At 44.1% G+C, this 24,202-nt stretch overlaps 1 protein-coding gene across 1 annotated transcript in view; it reads right to left on the bottom strand.

Moving 5' to 3' along the window:
- Window positions 1–428: 428 nt before the first annotated feature.
- The window catches only part of ctnna1 (catenin (cadherin-associated protein), alpha 1), a 127,341-nt gene continuing 103,567 nt past the window's right edge, over window positions 429–24,202 (bottom strand). Inside the window, 2 exon segments of the mRNA XM_083785769.1 lie at window positions 429–2,938; window positions 4,892–5,029. Coding sequence (XP_083641895.1) covers window positions 2,648–2,938; window positions 4,892–5,029 — 429 coding nt within the window. The 3' untranslated portion in view covers window positions 429–2,647.

Below are 24,202 nucleotides of genomic sequence, written 5' to 3'. Positions count from 1 at the left end.
CTGAACTGAGCCTCTCATTACCTTTGAGAGGGGAAATTGTTCTCGAGAGCAGCCTTCATCCAGCAGCCAACCCCCTTATCCCATTTTGGGCGTTAGCATTACGTTATGCTTTAGCTATTGAAAAATAGCAGATCTACAAGCTCATATCGCGCCACCGAGTGGCGCGCTACGAGCTTGTAGGTCTGCTATTTTTGAAACATCGAAGAACCACTGATATAGAAACATAGCTTTTTCCAGAAAACTGTCAGGATGTAGAAGACATTTTTTAGAATCTGATCTCAGGTCAGAACGGGTTATTTCAGCCACAAATAGGTGTAGCCCTGAGACTCACATCAAATTATGATAGTCAGTATAGGAGAAAAAAAGAAGAAAAAGAAAAGATGGATTGACTCGCAGTTGGACAGGACACATGACAAAAAACACCAACGTGAATTCACCCCATTTATTAAGAAATAAAGCAGGTGCATGAATATGTAAAACAGTGTGCAGTAAAAAGGTCAGCTCCCAATGATGAAGAAATGTCCACAGCAAAGTATTATTATCCAACACGCCACGTTCAACAGCGTAAACGCCACAGCAAAGAGGAGACCTAACTCAGGGGGAAAAGAGATTTCCACTCTAGTCGCAAAAAAGAAAAAAAAAACACTCCCGACTTGCTTGAAAGCCAACAACACATCAAGCAGGAAAAATATATCTTCCAACCGTCATATACTTTAGAGTACAAACCCAATTCCACTACAGTTTACAGACACAAAACAAGCAACAACAACAAGCAAAGCAACAACACATCACTGTGCAGTAGATGTGTGTATACACCCAGCGTCTATTAGGAGCACTTTTATCCATTTGGACTTGTTTTTAATTAGCCTGCACTAAACCTGGCGTCCTATCTGGACATTTTGACCATTTAAAATAAAATCATAATAAAATAAAATAAACAATATATCCAAGCAATTTATTCTTTCTAAACGGTTTCAATAAATTACGAAAATATATCCGCACGCTCACAATGCGACACGTTGCCACTTTGACTAATCATCAAGACTTTCCCAATGACTAAAATTCAAAACGACAAGACGCCATTTAACCCATTCTGACCGGGCACCCATTTTGGTGTTGGCATCATGTTGTGCTTTAGCTATTGAAAAATAGCAGATCTACAAGCTCATATCGTGCCACCAGGTGGCGCGATACGAGCTTGTAGGTCTGCTATTTTTGAAAAATCGAAGAACGACTGACATTTTTTTAATCTGATCTCAGGTCAGAATGGGTTAATAATGAAACTGTCAGGATGTAATAGACATTTTTTTAATCTGATCTCAGGTCAGAATGGGTTAAGGCTTGCCACTTGAATGGACAAAGGAATCACAGTAAACCTGCGGCTAAAAATCCTGTCAACATGCTTCCTCTGTCCACTCAGCCCACCGACGCTGTGCACAGAGGGAGAGAAAACATTGATCCCTACATTTGGACGCATGCTAAGATTCGGGGGGGGGGGGGGTGCCACGACGTGCGCGTGTGTCTCAGTGACAGCAAATGGAGCCTGTCGGCTTTGGAGAGCACCGACACGCAGACTAGTCTGTGGCCGGCGGTTTGGTCCACTGGGTACCGGGACTAGAGGATGGATAGAGGATGGGGTCGAGTGCTCATTTACAAGGTCTCACAGACTGCGTGCTTTGTGTGGGCTCTAAGCATAGGATGGCATTGATGGAGGCCCTGGTGACAATAGCGTGAAAGTAGTGAATCAAAAACCGGAGGTTCAAAAGATTCACCTTTGGCTTTGCTGCATTCAGTCAACATGAAAAGACAAATCTAGTTGGGGGGGGTGTATTTAATGAGAAAAACATATCTACTCATTCAGGAGGTCCAATGAGGACCACGATATCCTTAGACGCAGCATACTCAAAAAATAGTGTTAAAGTAGAAATCAGTGTTAGTTGAATTCTGTAGTGGTGTAGCAAAGTACATTGTATAGAGATATAAAAATGTAAGGATATACACAGACAAATATTGACTTTGGTTTCTTATCTAAAATCTAAACAAATCTCACTAGTTAGCTCTGCACATCGAAAAGATTCCACTACAATTATTGCTTGAGCAAAAATAAGGCAGTCGAGCTTTGCATAGTTAGATATCTGCACTACACATTACACGATATAATGCCATCTCATATATGAACCAAGTGGAATAGCAAAGTGACCCAAATAGATTTATAAAATACAAAAAAAAAAAGAAACACAAAAGATCAAATCAAAAGCTTCCTGGAATTATTTCTTACAGTATCGACGAAAGAGCATCTCTCTTTCTCTCATAGACGCGTCGCAGACAAAAAGGGAGAAGGTGAAACACATCTTTGTCCAGTTAATTCCTCTAAACCGCCTTTCTTTATCATACTCAATGCTCAACTAAGACTTACGAGAGACCGAGTTGGGACTTTCAGTTGTCATATCCTAGGATTCCTCCAGTAAAGCAAACCGCAAATCAAAACAAAGGTTGACAACACAAAAAGGAGTAATATTTTGCTTCGTAAACCCTCGTCTTTCCGAACCGACTGAAAAAATTATAATAAATCTACATAAAAAGGGAATATTGACTAACATATATAATATATCTGTTCGTGACTTTGACACGGTGGGGGGGCTGATTTTTAGATGCTATCCATGGCCTTGAACTCACTGAGCGCCTGCACGGGGTTCACGTGCTTCTTGTGAGAGGAGCGCTTGACGCGGTTGGTCTGGTTGTCGTCGGGCTTCTCCCTCTTCACCAGGGGCTTCTTCTCAGGGGCCTTCATCCTCCAGGAGATGGCCGGCATGTTGAGGGACTGCATGCCCTTGTCCTTCTGGTACTTGGTGGAGGCCACGTAGGAGGCCTTGACGGTGGACACCACCGTGTTCATCAGGTTCTTGGCGGCCTGGATCAGGGACATGGCGCTGTCCACCTGGACGGAGGAGGAGAGAACACACACACACACACACACACAATAAAAAAATAATACTTTTAACCCATTCTGACCTGAGATCAGATTCATACGAGGTTTTCCGCCGGACGCACACTGGTCTGACGAACCCATTCTGACCTGAGATCAGATTCTAAAAAATGTCAGTCCTTCGATTTTTTTCAAAAATAGCAGACCTACAAGCTCGTATCGCGCCACTCGGTGGCGCGATATGAGCTTGTAGATCTGCTATTTTTAAATAGCTAAAGCATAACATGATGCCGACACCAAAATGGGTGCCCGGTCAGAATGGGTTAAAGCTCTACATGGGCTGGCCCCGCTGTACATCATCGACATACTGCCTCCTAAACCAAATGTCAGATCTCTCAGGTCCTCCAGCAAAGGCGCAAAATGACTTTTTTTTCACCTTTGTTTATGAGAAGACCACAATGGAATTTATAGTTTTTTTTTTATCCTCAAATGTATTTTTTTTAATCAACTAATTGGCGTGTTATTTATTTGCAATTCAAACCGAACTGCCCACCCATCTCACTCGTTAGTTTACGCCACATCTACTGCTAAAGTAAGGATGTAAATAGTGTTGCATGGAATTCATGGGGGGAATATTGTAGTGGGTAGTTATTCCTTAAGTATGACAGTTTGCCAGTCTCAGACTAGAGGCCTTGGAATGATATTAACACATTATTTTGCTGTGTATGTGTGACCATGCTCTAGTGTAGACTATTCGGACTACTTTGACGATTCACAATTGTGCAGCGCTGTGTGCTCCTTGGGTAACACTTCATTATAATATCTGTCTGGAGTATAAACAGGTGAGAAAAACACAACCATGTGAAAAGGTTATCCTAATTTAAACTACGGTTATGGTGGCCCCTGAGAACCCTCCGACGAATATGTTAATGGTGTAAGACCTGGTTATTTTTCCCACAGTCTAGAAGGGAACACACTTATCTTCACAAACAGTGTGTTTGTGACCAGCAACAATTCCACGAGAAAGTAGATAAACTAAGTCACTTCCAATGTTGTCTGTATGTAAATATCCTCTAGCACTGCGTTATCTTAACCCATTTAGGCCCAACGTAAAAAATAAAATAAAAAAATATAATAAGAATGAATAATAATATTAAATATATATATATATATATATATATATTCAAAGATTTGTGCCGAGTTTTCAAAAATAGCAGACCTACAAGCTCATAGCGTGGCGCGCTATGAGCTTGTAGATCTGCTATTTTTCAATAGCTAAAGCCTAACATAATGCTAACACCAAAAGGGGTTCCCGCCCAAAATTGGTTAAGCCACCGAGAAAGCTTTGGGCAACAAAGCCCCGATTATGTTTTCAATACGAGATATGAAATATAATCAGCAAATATGACATGCCACACTATGAATCATCACCTAATCACCGTGATTTGCATTGGTCATTAGACATTTTAATTTTTAATTTATTTGGCACACACCATGAATGTGCGTGTGCTGATAAAAGTCATTCAACTTACATTAAACCACTTTGGGCGGGAACACCTTTTGTTGTTTTAAACATTATGTTATAATTTAGCTATTTTTGAAAGATTGTGAAAATATTTATTTCAGAAAACTTAGATTTAGAAGATTTCTTTACATTTTGAGGTCAGGCCTAAATGGGTTAATCATCCTAGCCTGAAACTACTAGTGAATACACTCGCTAGGAGAAGAATGTGAGAATATGCTTTTTTTCTTTCATTTAGTTTCCACTTCCACAAAGCTCAAGTTCAACTTTGTAACACCTGCAATTGCAGCTCAACACGTTCCAGTTCCACACGACACTTTGACACCCCGTCACTTGGAACACCGTGTTTCTCCTCATAGGAGCCCCCTGGGCAACCCTGTGATGACAGCCATTTGAAAGCCACAGACACAGATCTAGGCAGGAGAAAAGTGTCGCACACTTACCCCAGACACGACCAGCTCTCCTCCCAGGTTCTGCACCTCGGCCTTGACCTTACTGCAGATGTTGAGCTGGTGGCAATACAGGGCGATGCGCTGGAGGTAGGCCAGCAGGTCCTGCTTACAGGATACATGGTCTGGACACTGAGAGGGGGGGGGGGGGGGGGGGGGAGAAAAGAGACGCTCAGCAAGGGTTTTTAACCATGTGTGTCAAAAGGCCCCATGGAGACTCACTGCCAATCAAGCAATCAAGGCTGAGTGGCTGGCAGCTTGCTCACTGCACACAGGTGTGGGAGGCACTCTTTCAATGTGCATGTGCAGATCCAATATGTTCACCCGTGAAGCTTACTTTGAAAGCAAACACACAGTTCAACAACTATGAGTCTATGACATTACATTACAATGCATCCATTTTAGTCAGCTCCTTGTCATAAAGCAAAAGAAAAATGACTTTCAGGACTGAACGTTTTGCAAGGCCAAGTATCAATCAGTGATTTGTGAAACAATGTAAAAAGGAGCCCACCAGACTAGCGCTCCGTTTGCAACAATTAGCACAACATGTAAAACTATGTTTTGGTATTCTAAAACTAAGTTCCTGCTGTTCTACATACAGCTAACGAGTTGAAGTAAAGTTAGCCATACCCATAAGCTTCTTCAATAACCCAAAATAATTAGAGTTTATGGAAGATGCTTCTGGACATGCCACTGCTACAATAGTCTGGTTAGGGTTATGCCTGATTCATTCAGAGACAAGCTGATCTACAAGCTCACAACACGTCAGGTTGTGAGCTTGTAGAGTGCACATCGGCGTGCAACCAATTATAAATCATCCTATACTAGAAAACGCCACGATATTTGAGCCTCACGATTTCCATTGAGTCGTGCTGAATTTCTGTGCCAGCATTTCGTGCTAAAAAAATCGTTACAATGTATGCCCAGCTTCAGCCAAGAGAGAAAGAGATGCTGGACCCTATATATGGATGAATCCGAGTGACTGAAATCAGTCCGAGAACTTGAATCCATGCATCCCCCACATCCCCCTCGGTTTGTCACGCTGAGTCACGGAGCTGTGACAGTTGGGTTAGATGGACACCCACAGGCCTGTGTGGTTCAGAGCCAAGATGACTGAAAAACAACCCACATATTCTCATACAGTCACTGGGTTATGCGCCACAGAAAGGCTCACCCAATGCAAATTCAGTTGAAAGGCAAACACTACCGTCAGTCTATTATGTTGAGGGAACATTAAACATTAAAGGGTTACTTTCTGGAGTAGAGTGAGCTTCACAGAATCTGGCAACTTACTCGAGAGTCAAACAAAAAGAGAAACAAAATGCATCCCAATTCTAAATAAACCACGACCGTCCTCATGATAATTGAGGACAGTACCCCCCCCCCCCCCCCCTCCCCATTCAACTGGGTTGAATGAGAGCTGCATTGCTTGGTTCTCTATAGCCGTACTCCGCCGCAGCATAATCAGACCAAGTCTCTGGGTCGGAACACCGCTTTTCAATTCCTCACTCGGGTTGCTAAACAAGCCCACCCGCCAACCTATACCTGCCCGTCTGCCTGATGATTAGGGCTTCTATAGTGTTCACACAAGGCGAGCACGGTGACAGCCAGGGGCTCCGTGGCTTCATCACCGATTCTCACGCGGCGGTGGTGTTGAAACGCAGGGTCACACGTGACATTTCTCTGTGGTGCTTTAATAGTGTAAAAAAAAAGAAAATGTTGACCCTTTCTTACGTGGGCTTTATTGCATTCACCGAGGGCTCAAGAGCATCCGACGTGTCCTTTTAACAATCACAGGCTACTGGGCTTATAGCCTTATAGCCTGACTTCATCTAATATCGCTAAACCTGTGTGTGAGCGAGAGAGAGAAAGAGATAGAGAAAAATAGCTCATTACTGTACAGTTGATCGTTTGAATGTAGCTTCCTCTGGTAGCCGTTAAATCTTAACAGGCTAATGGTGAATGCTAAAGGCCTAGTCATAGTCTGGATCTTCGGTGGCGAGGTGACCACAGCTCCGGTGGTGAGCTGACCACCGGAGCTGAAATAACGTTGAGCGGTGGTGAGTAAAAACAGAGAGAAGGGCTGGAGCGGTGGCGGTGGTTTGCTCTTCACCGCGGCTCGTGACGTCATGTTGTAGTTCGGTGGTCACCCCACCACCGAAGATCCAGACTATGTATGAGCCTTAAAGCTTTGTGTGTATGAGGGTATGTGTGTACAAAACGTACATCATTTTTGTTTTGATTGTATTGCTGTATTGTTCTTTCTGCTTTGGCAATGTAAACGTATGTTTTCTCATGCCAATAATTGAATTGAATTGTGTGCTCAGATCCAGCGTGTGTGTGTGTACTGTGTGTGTAATAGCATTCAATGTTACAATTTCACCGGCTCATAGTGAATAAATGAAACAGAAATATCCCGCCTTGCATGTAATGAGGATGTTATGACCTTCTACCATTACAAGCATTTATGTGCAGTTGTAGTTAACGGAGCGCACAAGACCTCACACGCCCCGGCTACTCATTCCCCCGTGGTACAGGGAGAAGGGAACTGGAATGTGGGGGTTTTGGGGTTGTGAGTCTTGGACACATGAAATAGGCTGGGAGTTATGATTAAACCATTTAGGCCCGACGTCGAAATTTAAAAGAAATGTTTTTTTTTAATGTTTTTTTTTCTTTCTGAAAAACCTCATGTTTCTATATCAGTGGTTCTCAATATTTCATGTCAAGGACCCCCAGAAATATATGAAATTGGCCGCTGACCCCCCATCTGAAAATGTGTTGTTTCAGGGACCACATCCCAGAAGCAAAAGATTTTAGTTAAAGAAGTTTGCTCTTAAAGAGTATATATTCAAAGCTTTGCACCACATGTTCATGATTTTTCTAAAAAAAAAAGCCGACCTACAAACTCATAGCACGCCACTCTGTGGCGCGCTATGAGCTTATAGATCTGCTATTTTTCAATAGCTAAATTACAACATGTTTTAAAACACCAAAAGGGGTTCCCGCCCAGAATGGGTTAAACCCCAATCCTGCTGAGCGCATCAATGGCGTCCCTGGTGAGCAGTCTGGTGAGCACTCTGCTGAAGATGTGTGCACGTGTGCACGCACACACGCGCAAACACGCTTCCCACTGCATGCTCAGCTGTGTTCAACTACACACACACAGCCAAACATTAAGGGGCTGTGAGCATCGCCGTAGATGCACAAAGATGTGCAATTTCTGCTGCCAGCCTGCACGTAGAGAGAACAGAAATCTATGCCCTTTCATCAACACGTGTAAACAAACTCAGCCACCGACAAGAACATCGCACACACTGTAGACAAAACCATTAATAATATTAATGATTTTTGTCTACCGCGTGCGATGTTCTGTACATATATTATGTGTGTGTGTGTGTGCAGAGAGAGGGGGAGAGAGAGCGAGACACCCTGAGACAATAGTGATAAAATGGGAGTATATCACTTCTATCAGCACCGCGGGCTACTGATTAACCCATCCTGAACGGGCACCCATTTTGGTGTTAGCATCATGTTATGCTTTAGCTATTGAAAAATAGCAGATCTACAAGCTCATATCGCGCCACCGAGTGGCGCGATACGAGCTTGTAGGTCTGCTATTTTTGAAAAATCGAAGAACGACTGACATTTTTATAATCTGATCTCAGGTCAGAATGGGTCAATCAGACCAGTGTGTGTCCAGTGGAAACCTCGTATGAATCTGATCTCAGGTCAGAATGGGTTAATAGGAGGACTCGTTAAGTAGGGAGTAAGGAGAGGTGAAGAGTTGACATCCCATTACAGAAGAGGAAGGGAGAGGGTATGGCCGAGGAGGAGGAGGAGGGGGGGGTGGGACGGGGTGAAGAGTGCTGGAGGGAATGATCATGATATTAGAGGACTAAATATGCGTCTGTGAGAGACCAGAGGAAAAAGAACGAGGGGATAGGAGGAGGTAAAAAACATGTAACGGGGGAAGGGAGACAGACAGACAGACAGACACAGGACAGGAATGAGTAGCCCGTTCAGAGGAAGAAGATGATGTGGAGAGGTAGAGAGCAAGCCAGAGGAAGATATGGCGCAAATAAAGAAGGACAAGGAGTACAAAAGAGAGAAAAAAGGCAGCATGAAGGTGTCGCTTGCCGACAACGTCGTCGGGTGACATATCGTTACATAGATCAGTTCTCGTCGGCAAGCGACACTGCTGCTGTGTGATGATGTATGAATATTAAGCCGTGTGTGGTGGGGGGGGGTGGGGGGGGGGGGAGCATGATATGGACATGATGTGCTGTGTGTAGGTGTGTGTGCGCGCGCAGTTATAGCAGCAGCAGCGGCAGCAGCAGCAGCGAGGCTGGGCTGAAGCCGGAGACGCAGCAGGCATGCTAATGAGAGCTCGGAGGAAGTTTTGAGATGGCTGAGATCAGGGGAGGCTCTGTGAAAGCATCGCTTGTGCTCGCGCTCGTCTTCAGCTGCTACACTCACAGGCGCTCACACAGGAAATGCTGCAAGGCCGCTCTGACTATCTGTGACACGTGAATACACGAGTCAAGCACAGAGAGAAGAGACGACGAGGAGGAGGACGACACACTCCTCTTCGCACGAGGACGCCTGGCGTCGCTGACGAATGGCAGTCCTGTGTGCGGTGGTGGCCGACGTGGGCTTGTGTCTGAATTTCCCTCATCACTTTGATTTTCGGGGCACGGCCCGTGCACATCGCCCTAGCATTCTAGAGCTAGCCAGATGTAGCTTAGGGTTGGGGCCTACATTAAAGGACCACTTCGCCACTTTTCAACCTATCTTCATATAATAGGTCGTCACTAATAATCATGAAAAAAAAAATGGCATGATTTTTTCCTACTCAGTCTGTGTCTCATAGGACGGCTGTGGGCAGTTTAGAAATAGTCTTCCAGTGACATCATTAGGCAGATATCGTTTTAAGCAATATTTTTTTTACAAAACTATTTAGATTTTCATTATCGTGAGAACGATGGCTTCCATTTTCGCATTGCAACTTTTCAGGACTAGAAAGCCGGCAGTTTTTATTAGCTTGTATTCCCCATCGATGATGTCACTGGAAGACGGTTTCTGAACTGCCCACTGCCCTCCTATACAGATTAGAAAGAAATGGCAGAATTTTTTCATGATTATTAGTGAGGACCTATTATATGAATATTGAAAAGTGGTGAAGTGGTCCTTTAACCCATTCTGACCGGGCACCCATTTTGGTGTCGGCATCATGTTATGCTTTAGCTATTGAAAAATAGCAGATCTACAAGCTCATATCGCGCCACCGAGTGGCGCGATACGAGCTTGTAGGTCTGCTATTTTTTTTTTAAATCGAAGAACGACTGACATTTTTAGAATCTGATCTCAGGTCAGAATGGGTTCATCAGACCAGTGTGTGTCCGGCGGAAACCTCGTATGAATCTGATCTCAGGTCAGAATGGGTTAACCAATATAAAACATCTTAGGACGTGTACAGACGTCCTAGACCTCCTACGGTTTCATTTGATAAGATGTCTTTAGCATGATAAATGTTAAGTTATAATTTCACAATTTAAGGTCATTTCAACTTGCATGTTTTGTCTGTGTCTATTGCTTACTGTAAGCCTTACAGTAAGCAATACAATTTAGGCATTTATTCCAGAGTGCCTTACAGTGTAAGGCACAGATAAATGCCTAAATTGTATTTGTTGCTCAGAATCCCATTTTCTATGCCCTCCACACATTCTAACCTCTGGAGTGTGTACACACACACACACACACACACACACACGCGTGCGCCACACACAACAGAACCACATTTGTTATGTTCGGCGTGCGCTAAGCTTATTTAATTTTAGTGTGAAACATTTATATTAAAATGGGTTTGTTATGAAAAATGCGTACATGTTGGCAGGTTTGCACATTCTAACATGAGCAGACTATCATGGTGAGACAGACATTTCTCGCCCCATTGACTCATTCCAAAGCAGACTTGCACACACACACACACACACGCACACGCACACGCACACACACACACACACGCACACGCACACGAACACGCACACGCACGCGCCTTAGATGTCGACCTTTGATCACGTTTTCCTATATATTATTTCCTATCTATTAATTCGAAACAAATTAGAAGTAATTTTACTGTCACATTCTTGTATTTATTCTAGTAATCTGTAGGTTATGTTGGGGCCGGGGCATGGAGGACAGGCCATTTACAGTCGACAATATCCCTCTTTGTCACAGGCTAATGTTGGCAGGTACAGTATACGTTAAGAGCACCTGCTAAAAGCAGGTAATTACAATTGTAATTATGTTACCCTAATGTCACTGGCGAGTGCGATGCTACAGCAAAAAAGATTAAGTCATTTAGCCATTATGCTATTTTAACAATGCTCTTATATTTCATGGCGCATAATATCTCATGTGAGAAAAGAACGGGGGTCATCACTCGCAAGACTTTCGTTTATGACTGACCCTCTCTCTTATAATGGAGACTTCTATCATTAGCCCATTCTGGGCGGGAACCCCTTTTGGTGTTAGCGTTATGCTATAGCTGTTGAAAAACAGCAGACCTACAAGCTCATACGAGCTTGTAGGTCTGCTATTTTAGAAAAATCGAAGAACGACTGACATAGAAACATGGCTTTTTCAGAAAACTGTCAGGATGCAGAAGACATTTTTTGAATCTGATCTCAGGTCAGAATGGGTTAAGAGCCCCATCATCGCAGGCACTCTCTGCCATCAACAAAATGTGGTTCTGTCCCCGTGCGGACCGCTGAAGTGTCCCTCACAGCACCGACTATATAGCTCCCATGGCACTCCTATGCGCCACACTACTGGCTATTAAAGACCAATTTATACTTGGCCGCATGTTGGTATCGCGCCACCGAAAATACCAGATCAATAAGCTCACATCCCCATCACAGTGCCGACGAGATGTGAGCTTGTAGATCTGTTATTTTTCGGCGTGCCCCACACACACACACAAAACAAAGTATATATAGGGGCCCTTAAGTGTACCCACCTTGCCGGGTCAGCCCCCTATCTCGAGAGGCTTTCATCCCACAACTCTGGAGATCTTTTCGAGTGAAACCGATAAAATAAAAAAAAGGTGAACCACCTCGTTTACAAGGAACCCGGAGATAAGGAGGTGAAATATCACAGGTCTCGTGGAGGCTGCGTTGGGTTGTCATTGTTGACATTCGCTTTGCTTTTTTCCAAAAGCATCAGCCACGCACAGGAAGGTAGAACTGAAAGGGTACCATGTGTGACCGTTACTCTGCTAATCTGTTAATTAGATCTCTTAAGTAACAATGCCTGACATAGACGACTTTTGGTACATTTTCTCCATATATTCACGAGGTGCACATTTTAAAACGGCTGTGAATGCGAGCGTGTCTGGGGGTGTTATTATGGTTAAACCTACAATCTGGAAATTTCAATGAATAAAAAGGTAACTTAAACCAATCTTGCATGCTAAAGTCACGCTAAAACAATATAACTTGCAAATCTGGAGAGTTTTGGAGGTGGTCTCCCTACTGAGAAATATGTATATATAGGTCGATACACAAAGTGGTACAGCCCTGAAGCTCATATCGGTCCACTTTTTGGTGATCAGTCATGCAAATCTAAAGGTATAGGACATAGAAATGTACAGACTTAACCCATTTTGACCTGGGAACGATTCTTCTAAATCCTGACAGTTTTCTTGAAAAAGCAGTTTTTCTATGTCAGTCGTTCTCAAACACTTTCATGTCACTTTTCACGATTCTTCAAAAAATAGCAGACCTTCAAGCTCGTAGCGCGCCACTCGGTGGCGCGCTATGAGCTTGTAGATCTGCTATTTTTCAATAGCTAAAGCATAACATAATGCTAACACCAAAAGGGTTAACCACACAGCTATTTAGTTTTTAGCCTTTTTTTCCCCTCGTGTCCACAAAGGAGAAAGTGGGAGTGATGAAAGGAAGGCAGATGAAAGGAGGAAAGAGGCAGCTGTTGAACAAAAGGATTTCACGGCGCTACGTGTCCCGTCGGTAATGTCCATGATAGAACTGATCATCAGTAAGGTCAGGTCCAATCATTGCAAATGCCATGCAGCTCAGCTGAATCCTATTAAATGCAACAGAGAGGCAGTGAGAGAACCACTGCACTGATGATGCCGCTGGCCGCTGCTCTGACCTTTCAGGACACATCACGCAGAGACAAATGCCACTTTCCTAAAAAATATCTACTCACACCGGAGCGTCCTAACACGCCGCCGCCCGTTTAGGAAGAAGTTTGGCCTAAGTTTGATTTGTTTTCAAGCTTCTTGTCATCATGAGAGAGAGATATGTGATAGGCTTGCTATCGGCTCAAGAGTCTAAACGGTTGCTTTTTGATCAGTGCGTTTGTGGGAGGAAAACGGAGAAGAGGATGAAGTTGCTGATGTACAAGATTACACTAGTGCCCACTTGCCTTTTGATGCAACGGCCGTTACATCACAGTATTTGAATCATTGGAGAAGATCAGCTCGCTGATTTAACCCATTCTGAACGGGAACCCATTTTGGTGTTAGCATCATGTTATGCTTTATCTATTGAAAAATAGCAGATCTACAAGCTCATAGCGCGCCACCGAGTGGCACGCTACGAGCTTGTAGGTCTGCTATTTTTTTTTTTTATCGAAGAACGCCTGACATTTTTAGAATCTGATCTCAGGTCAGAATGGGTTAATCAGACCAGTGTGTGTCCAGTGGAAACCTCGTATGAATCTGATCTCAGGTCAGAATGGGTTAATTCCGGGCACATTGATACTTGTAAGACTGGACCGTGGATGGAATATAAAATGCCCCAAAAAGTCTGGACTGGTTAAAGTGGATGGATTTAAAGTAGAAACAGAAAAACCGCCGACAACTGCTGCTGCTGCAGAGTCTCAGAAGGTTCACAGTTCATTCCCCGGCTCCTCCTGACTCGATTCTAGGGCTTTAAGCAACTAGTCGACTAGTAAATCCACTAGTTGACCTTGTTGGTACTAGTTGACTAGTTGATAAGAACATAAAAACGTTTTTTTTTGTAGGCCTCAAGATCAGCTAGAATACTAGATTTATAGTCACCAATGTACACAGTTTGTAAATGTACAAATATCATTACAAAAATAATAGTTAAACAACTAGTCGACTAGTCAACTAGTAAAATCACACCCGTGGGAACAGAGTGGTGCAACTCCCCCCCCCCCCCCCCTCCTCCTCTATCATTAGCAGGCAACAGTGCAGCACTAATACTATCTCTCTCTCCGTTTCTGGCACAACAGCGCCCCTACTGGTACTCATGGCCACATAGGTAGGTAGGTAAGTGAACGAACAACATAGGTAGGTGAACACGGACATTGCCGTTCCTTTTTGAGTGGTTGCACCACTCAAAAATCACTAGAAGTGAAAGCCCTGCTGTATGCCCTACTGTATGCCCTAAGCCCTACTGTATGCCCAAGTGTCCTTGAGCAAGTGTCCTTGAGCAAGACACGGGTCCTCAATAGCAGGTTAGTGCCTTGCATGGTTGCGTGTGGGTCTGTGCCATGGGTAACATATACTAGTGTTTCCCTTTTTCTAATTCTAATTCTAATGTTCATTAGCCCATTCTGACCTGAGATCAGATTCATACGAGGTTTCCGCCGGACACACACTGGTCTGATGAACCCATTCTGACCCGAGATCAGATTCTAAAAATGTCAGTCGTTCTTCGATTTTTCAAAAAATAGCAGACCTACAAGCTCGTAGCGCGCCACTCGGTGGCGCGATATGAGCTTGTAGATCTGCTATTTTTCAATAGCTAAAGCATAACATGATGCCAACACCAAAATGGGTGCCCGGTCAGAATGGGTTAGAGTACAAAAAAACCCAATTATAATACAATTATATAAATGCAGTGCATTTACCATTTAATTGTCATGAGACTAATAATAAACTTGATTGTCATTAAACGACCTTCATGAAATAAATAAATCAAATCGTTAAAAGCAAGCACATAATTACTCTGTTTGCCCAGAGGTGCGCGTGTGAGTTAAGATGTACATACAGACATTACATTTGAAATTTAATTACGTTAAATGCAAATCATCGCTAAAGGTTATGAAGTAGGTCCCAAGTAGTGAGTTTGTTTTTTTTTTTTTTTTTTTAACATACATTAAGATCCATGTTAAATTGTTAATGTTGCATGCCCTCTAAGCAATCATGAGATTGGGGTATCCATCAATGGCTTTGTACCATGACAGCGCTTGGAAATTATGCACTGCCCAAGCAAGTGGCTTATACTAGCTTCTTGGTCAGAGCTAAACATAATAAAAGAAAAGGCGGGGGGGGTGGAGTTGGAGATAATTTTAAAAGTCCTTATTCTTAAGCATATGTAACAGAGAGGTATATATCTTCACCTCATTAATCATACCATATATACATTTTCTAACACCCCATCCGTTTCCCCCCCCCCCCCCCCCCGCACCCCCCCCCCGTCACTATTTAACCCATTCTGACCGGGCACCCATTTTGTGTTAGCATCATGTTGTGCTTTAGCTATTGAAAAATAGCAGATCTACAAGCTCATATCGCGCCACCGAGTGGCGCGATACGAGCTTGTAGGTCTGCTATTTTTGACATTTTTTTTAATCTGATCTCAGGTCAGAATGGGTTCATCAGGACCAGTGTGTGTCCGGCGGAAACCTCGTATGAATCTGATCTCAGGTCAGAATGGGTTAAGACATCCACTGAAAACCAGCACCTTTTAGGATAGTTGCCAATCCTTCTACTGCCGTAGGGGCTGTGATTTAGATTCTCATAGCGGGGAGAGAGAGAATGAAACGAGCTCAGAACCAAAGTCCTCATAGGCTTTCACCCTGTTGTCTTTTATACCGCAGTGACATAAGCCACGCTGTGGGACGCAGTAGTGTCAGACAACACTGTCGTTTGTACGAGATGGGGGGAGATGTCACACCTCTAAAATAGAACCAACGGGAGGTCGTGCTGGGACACGGGTTGCCAGTTGCGGGGAAGTGGATTTTTAGGTCGTATAGCGATAACGGTGCACTTGGACAGAGCCAGGGATCTCGTTATTCTGAGAGCAGGAAAAAGACAAGCCTGCAGATGTGGGGGGTGGGGGGGGTGAGGAGGAGACAGTGTGTAGGAAGACATCAATCCTGAGTCTGAATGCGCGTCCAAAAACATCAGGTGAAGTATGGTCGTCTGTAGTACATGTGCAAACAAGTACTAGACTTTGTTTGTAAGATTCATGACCTCAAGAGATGGACCCGTTTAAAAAAGAAAAAGAAAAAAGATGCCACAGTAGCTCACCTTGTAAAGAATGCATACTACATAATGTGGTAGTACTTTGCACACGCTGGCCTCGGTTTGAATACGACCCAGACTCTTTACCTCATGCCCCCCCCCCTCTCTCTCTCTCTCTCCTGCTATTCCTGTCTCTCTCTCTCTCTCTCACTCACTATCCAAAATAAAGCAGAAATGCCCCCAAAAGAGTATGGCAGAATGCCATATACACACATTGTATTTTTGGTGGTGTGTGTGCCGTTTCAGGCCTATTGGGGCTGACGGATGGAAAGCGTCACGACACTCATGTCAGGAAACGCACCCATTGTTTTTAACCCATTTTGGGCGAGAACCCCTTTTTTGGTGTTTGCATTACGTTATGCTTTAGCTATTGAAAAACAGCAGATCTACAAGCTCGTAGCGCGCCCACCGAGTGGCGCGCTACGAGCTTGTAGGTCTGCCATTTTTGAAAAATCGTGAAAATATTTATTTCAGAAAACTGGAGGATTTAGAAGATTTTTTTTTTCAATTTCGAGGTCAGGCCTGAATGGGTTAACGGCCGCTGTCACACTGGAGGCGTCAAGTGGGCATGTGGCAAGTGGGATGACGTCAAACCCCCAAAAAAATTAAAGAAAAAAAGTTTGTTGAAATGAGGACCTGGAGATATTATGCTGGCCTAGTGGTCCTGGCGCATATCACATACAGTACAGTCTCTAATGCGTTTCCTGTACTATCAATAAACCCCCCAAAATATCTTAAAAAACGTTGTGAACTGAGCGGTGCAGTATGTGTGTGTGTGTGTGTGTGTCTTTAGCCGACAGCAGGGTCAATGAGAATGCGACCCCACTTAGCTGACTTAGCTCAAAACAGCTGCAGGGGTCAATAGTCACACATGGACATAGGGACAGATAGATGTATTGAAATACAGACCTACCCAGTCACTGTTAGGCGTGCTTGGCGCCGCTAAAAAAATGCCAGGTGAGCTGATAACGCCGTTAGCGCAGCTGTAGATAAATAAATAAGAGGTTTGCATGTGCACTTGTTCATTTAAGTACAGAAACAAAGACATAAGTACATAAAAAGGAGGAGAGAGGACAGAACACTTAAGAGGAGAAAAAGGTTATAAATAACGTGTTGAGAGCTTTAATGCAGGATAAAAGCTTAATCAAGAAGAGACTGTAATGGAGTGACCTCTAATGAACTTTATGAGGATGCCGGTACATTTTCTGTGTATAGCCTGGTTAATGTACTTCATAGTTAACCCATTCTGGCGGGAACCCCTTTTTTGGTGTCGCAAGCATTCCGTTATGCTTTAGCTATTGAAAAATAGCAGATCTACAAGCTCATGGCGCGCCACCGAGTGGCGCGCTACGAGCTTTGTAGGTCTGCTATTTTTTTAAAGTCGTGAGAAAGGGCCGCAAATCTTTGAATATATATTTCAGAGCGAACATTTTTAACTAAAATATTGGCTTCTGCCCCCCCCCCCCCCCCTGTCCCTGGAACAACATATTTTGAGATGGGGGCCCAATAGAGATAATTCTGGGGTCCTTGACATGAAAAAGGTTGAGCACCACCGACATAGAAACATGGGTTTTTCAGATTTTTTTTTTTTAGGATTTAGAAGCCTTTTTTTTTTTATCGACCCCAGTCCAAAATGGGTTAATGTGCCTTACATTCCATTTCATTTGTCTGCTTCCTGCTACAGTGGCCCCGGCTAATATAAAACCATCACAGCTCAGGACCATCAATCAGGGGCTCATTTGAAGCAGACCGATGAGAGCCAAGATCGTCGCCCTCGACACATCTGCTGAGAAAACACGCTCCGGATTTGCGTCGGAGCTTAATTCAATCACAATGACACTCTGAGGGTGTCAATGTGACAGCGGAGATGGACAGGCTGAGGAGTCTGGGTATGACGCGTATTATAAGAAGATCACGCTGGGGGGAAAGCCAAAAAGAGCGACTGTAGAGGTAACCACAGGGACCAATTAAATGCCCTTCATCAATTTTTAACCCATTTTGGACTGAGGTCAATACAAAAAAAAAGGCTTCTAAATCCTAATAGTTTTCTGAAAGACCCATGTTTCTATGTCAGTGGCCACGGATTTCCCCCCCCCCCCATCTCAAAATATGTAGTTCCAGGACCCCCACAGAAGCAAATATTTTTGTAAAAATGTTCGCTCTGAATATATATTCAAAGATTTGCGCCACATTTTAATAAATAAAAAAAATAGCAGATCTACAAGCTCGTAGCGCGCCACCGAGTGGCGCGCTACGAGCTTGTAGGTCTGCTATTTTTCAATAGCTAAATTATAACATAATGTTTTAAAAACACCAAAAGGGGTTCCCGTCCAGAATGGGTTAATGTATGCTGTGGCTGTCAGTCAGGGCACTTCATTGAGGTACTTGGAACAAACTGATATCTCAACCGGGGCGGCTACGAAAAGAGCAGGTTCAAATAGACATGTTGAAACATTCATACTTCTGGTACGAGTTTGACATTTAGATTTTTGGCTTCTCGGCGGGGTCTATGAGGGGCATATTCATTGTGCATTCACAATGTGATCAGTGATTTAACATCTTAAAACTGTCAGAATTGGACTTTAGAGACATCGGTGGCGAGGATATAAAATCTGCACCGGAGCTGTGAGATGGGGTGGCATTGGTACTGACTTAAATGTAAAACCTGTACTTAATCTTAATCTGTGACATATCCCTGCATATTTGGGAAAGGTTTCAGCCACATCTAAGCCCCATTGACTGCGCATTAATTCACAATATTATATCTGCACTCGGGGGGGGGGGGGGGGGCTGTGATTGACAGACAATGATTGGCTGTTCCACTTTTTGGTTTCTGCAAAAAACGCCCACCCAGCGCTTAGGGGGGCCAGACCGTTCTGTGGAAGATGTGCGATAATGCAACCGGGTTTGTTTAACATGCTACTTCCTTGACCTACTGGCAGTGTGCAGCACAAGACATTTTGGTTGAGTGGGTTTTTAATGAGAATAGCTCTTCTCTGGACAAACACACAGAACCTCTTATAGATGGCTATAGCCTCCTACAGAGCCACACTGTTAATCTTTTCTACAATGACATAATAAACCTATAGCATGTATATCCACTTACAGAAAGTCCCCTTTTTTTATCTCGTCCCTTCCACACTGCTCTATGGAAAATAAAACCCAACATCAAGTGATAATCTATAATCAATCAACTATATGTGTAATATGCAAATGCACAACTTCCAACAGTCGTTCTAAAATGTACTACTAGACGCCACACTGCCTCGGGACAATATTGCTTCTTCCTGTAATGAACCCTGCCTTATTCTGTCGCTGGGCCAGACGCCAGCGTTCAGAGAGCCAACGCTCTGCCAAGTCCACTTACTTCCTGCTGACCTGCTTAAAATTGAAAAATTAAAACATTTCTGCAATAGAAATTAGCATAAACGACGTGTTTTACAAAAACAATACCGAAGTGGCAGATACCTAAGCCTCCAAACCGTGCCCAAAAGAATAACTAAGAGGAGGAGGCTGTGCCTGGCTGGGCCTCGTCGACCCTTGAACTGCTGAGCTGAGGCTTTGTGGTGCTCTAAGCGGTGATTCTGCCGCCGCAGGAGGAGGAAAATTTACAGCCCTGTCTGCCACAGAGCGTCCGGGGCCAGAGCCCGGATTAGACTGCAACCGGCACCAACAGCCCATGGATCACCATAAATCTACACTGATTGAATGCAAATTGGAGAAGTACACTATGCATGTCGTATACATCATGAGAATAAAGCTTGCCTTGCGCTGAAGACACACACACAAAACGGCAAGCACATGGCCATTCTCTAATATGCAAGGCTTATTTTATGTTGTGTGCGTGTGTGCGCACACGCACACACACACACACTCACACACACACACACACACACAGCTGTTTGTGAACAATGTGGGAGTGTTGAGCGTGCAGTGCAGGGCGGTGGAGGAATTTATGGGCCACAGTGTGGCTCACAACATTTAGCATTATAAATCTCAATTACAAAGCATTATTTGTTTACCGGGCCGCTCCGACGGCATTCGCATAAGGTGCCCTGCGGAGGACGACCATAAATTCTTAATAAACTGCAGTGCAGACCTTTGTACAGCGCTGACTAAATCCTGCAGCTCATCTTCCAGCGCTACACTCATTTCTGTAATTTTTAATACGGCTCCCTTACACCACACTTAACCCATCTTGGGCGGAAATCCCCTTTTGGGCGTTAGTGTTATGCTATGTTTTAGCCATTTGAAAAATAGCAGATCTACACAAGCTCCTAGCGCGCCACTCGGTGGCGCGCTACAAGCTTGTGTAGGTCTGCTATTTTCTTTTGGAAAAGTCGTGAAAATGTGCCTCAAATCTTTGAATATATATTATTACGGGTGAACATTTTAACTAAAATCTTTGCTTCTGGGGAGGTCCCTGGAACATATTTTCAAATGGGGGCGCGGAGGCATATTACATATAATTTTTGGGGTCCTTGACATGAAATATTAAGCACCACCGATACAGAAACATACGTTTTTTTTTCAGAAAACAGTCATGATTTTGGAAGACTTTTTTTTTTTCTTTCTTTTTCTCGACATCTAGGCCTAAGCGGGTTAAAAACATTTCGGAAACACGAAAGCCAGACCACTTTCTTCACTTCACCTGCACGTTTTGCAAAACACTATGTTGTCACGGCGGCGTGCCAAATGTTCCTGCCACGGAGGATAACTTGCTATCGGGCGTTGGAACCGGAACCATCTGCCCACATGGGTGAAAATGAAAAGCCGCTGCTCTGGTAGACCTCCAGGCCAGAGGGGGGGTGTGTGTGTGTGTTGGGGGGGGGGGGGGGCGGGGGGGGGGGATGGTGTGTGTGGAGGAGAGTGATTAACCCATTTAGGCCCGACGTCATTTTTTTTTTTAAATGCCTTCTGAATTCTGACAAGTTTCTGAAAGATGATTTCTGTATCGGTGGTGCTCAATATTTCATGTCAAGAACCCCAGAAATGATATGTAATAATTGGCCACCGACCCCCCCCATCTGAAAATATGTTGTTCCAGGAACCCTCAGAAAGCAAAGATTTGAGTTAAAAACATTGGCTCTGAAAGAATATATAAATTTTGTGCCATATTTTCACGATTAAAAAAAATATTAGCAGACCTACAAGCTCATAGCGCGACACTCGGTGGCGCGCTATGAGCAAAATGAGCAAAATGTTAGCAAAAGCATAGCATAATGCTAACACCAAAAGGGGTTCCCGCCCACAGAATGGGGCTTAATATGCCTACGTAGGTTAATCAGCAGCGTTGCCTTGGCTCCTGGAACTTCTGTGACATTACATATTCATTCTAGGAGGTGATTCACTCTCTGTTACTATATGCCACAATGTTTTCTGGAACTGGGCCCCTGGCGTGTCATGCTTTGTTGAAGATCACGCCTCTAAATATAAACCACCTACGTAAAAAAAAAAAGAAAGAAAAAACGAAAAAGAAAAGAAAGGCTGCCACCTGGTAATTACGCTGCTAATGAAAAGGAGAATCACTCGTAATCCCTTTCAAATTGGCCCCCCCCCACTTTTGGGTCATGTCTTTCTTTAGAAGCTAAAAAACGGTGTGAGGTTCTCCAAACCTAGCCTGCCTCAACACAAACCCCAGTCCTTGGCTTTGATGTCGCCTGGTCTTCAATGCAGGGGTATGGACCTAAAACACGGACAGCTGGATGTTGTTCAGAGGCCGGAGGGGTCCTCGGTTCTTCTTGGCAACCCCGCTGTGGTTCCAACAGCCAAAGCTCTTCATTTATTCATACTTTCGAGTGCTTCAAACCGCCCCCAAATCCCCTAATAGTGTACACAGACACTTCAAACCGATACAAGCAATAAGCAGCTACTGTACAAATGGGCGGCAGGGGGGGTTTCACAGTGACAAGCCTAAATTAAATGCTGCTACTGTACACACATGCGTGCGGCTAAATTTGGAAAAGACTACCAAGACGACATGCAGGTGCCGGGGGCATGCACAAAAACCTGGAGCAAGATGCACCTGCAAATTCCATAGGTTTTCTTCAGGGTATAACATTAGTTAGTTTTAGAGTGAATAAGCAGCTTCTGAAGCCACGTCGTCACAGTCACACAAGTAGGCCGGGGCAAGGTAAGAGATTTACTTCATGCTAAACATAAGGACTACAATACAACAGATCTGACAGCAACTTCAAATAAAATATCAAAAGTGAGGGGATCCTGGAAGGCTGGGGCAGCTCATTATGTAATACTATGAGGCAGAGAGAGCTCATTGCAGAAATTATCCTGGAAGCCGAGGCCCTAATTAGCCAAGACCCCGTGGCACTTAACTTTTACACATTGCATTCTGGGATTTTTTTTTTTTTTTTAGGCTTTTCTTTTAGTAGTGTGTAGACTAGAGAGACAGGAACCCCGGGGTCCAAGTAGGGAGAAAGGAGAAATGCAAGACATTTAGCGGGAGTCGGATTCGAACTTCACATCCGCCCATATACTGACTGGCTGAGCAACCGCCAGGCACCCCCATACATTGACGTCTCTCTGTGTCTAGCATCCCCATATACTGACTGGCTGAGCAACCGCCAGGCACCCCCATACATTGACGTCTCTCTGTGTCTAGCATCCCCATATACTGACTGGCTGAGCAACCGCCAGGCACCCCCATACATTGACGTCTCTGTGTCTAGCATCCCCATATACTGACTGGCTGAGCAACCGCCAGGCACCCCCATACATTGACGTCTCTCTGTGTCTAGCATCCCTATATACTGACTGGCTGAGCAACCACCAGGCACCCCCATACACTGACGTCTCTCTGTGTCTAGCATCCCCAATATACTGACTGGCTGAGCAACCACCAGGCACCCCCATACACTGACGTCTCTCTGTGTCTAGCATCCCCATATACTGACTGGCTGAGCAACCGCCAGGCACGCCCATACATTGACGTCTCTCTGTGTCTAGCATCCCTATATGCAAAGGGGGTGGGGGGGGGGGGGGGGTTTGAGGCCGTTTCAAAGGCGAGTGGTAAATATTTCACAAGTGGCCTGGTGCAACACACACACAAAAACAAAACGACATCATTTATGAATTAATCATGACATAACGCCTGGTATGTGTGCGAACCGGGCGCCCTGCAAAGCGATACTTAATAATAATGGCATACGAGATAACAGATCCTAACTACAAAGCCTCAGAATGCGTGTCTTGTTAGTTTGCCTTGAAGCTCCTCTGAAGCCTCGGAATGAACTCATTACTTTATAATCAGGAGGGAGTGAGGCAGGGCCGTCAACGGACCCCCCGTAGAATCAAAAGACCTCACAGCAAAGATCGTAAGCCATTTTGGGGCGGGAACCCCTTTTGGTGTTGGCATTATGTTACGCTTCGGCTATTGAAAAATAGCAGATCTACAAGCTCATAGCGCGCCACCGAGTGGCGCGCTACGAGCTTGTAGGTCTGCTATTTTGAAAAATTGTTAAAATGTGTGCAAATCTTTGATATACATTTCAGAGCGAACATTTTTAACTGGGGGGGGGGGGGGGGGGGGGGGTCTTTGGAACTACATATTTTGAGATGGGGGTCCGTGGCCCAATAGAGATAATTCTGGGGGTCCTTGACGTAAAAAAAGGTTGAGCACCGCTGACATAGAAACATGGATTTTTCAGAAAATTATAATTATATTATATATATATATATATATATATATATATATATATATATATCTGCTATTTTTGAAATATCGTGAACATATTTATTTTAGAAAACTAAATTTCGAGGTCAGTGCCAAAATTAATTAAGCCAGTTTTTGTCCTCCCACATGCATGCATGCCACGGCCATAAAGCTCTCCTTCATGGAAGGAAAATGGCAGCTTTGACAGCAGAAGACCCACGTCAATGTCCATCTGACAACGCCGTCGCCTCGCAAGTTAAACGCCTTCACGGTTTGAACAACTTATGCCCCCATTTATTTTATACTTTGTCGTACGGTGGTGATTTTTCACCAT

The sequence above is a fragment of the Protomyctophum parallelum genome (assembly GCF_964188405.1).
Source record: "Protomyctophum parallelum genome assembly, chromosome: 16".
Classification (NCBI taxonomy): domain Eukaryota; kingdom Metazoa; phylum Chordata; class Actinopteri; order Myctophiformes; family Myctophidae; genus Protomyctophum; species Protomyctophum parallelum.
Note: the sequence above shows the minus strand (reverse complement) of the source record. Positions and strands in the feature narration are given on the sequence as shown.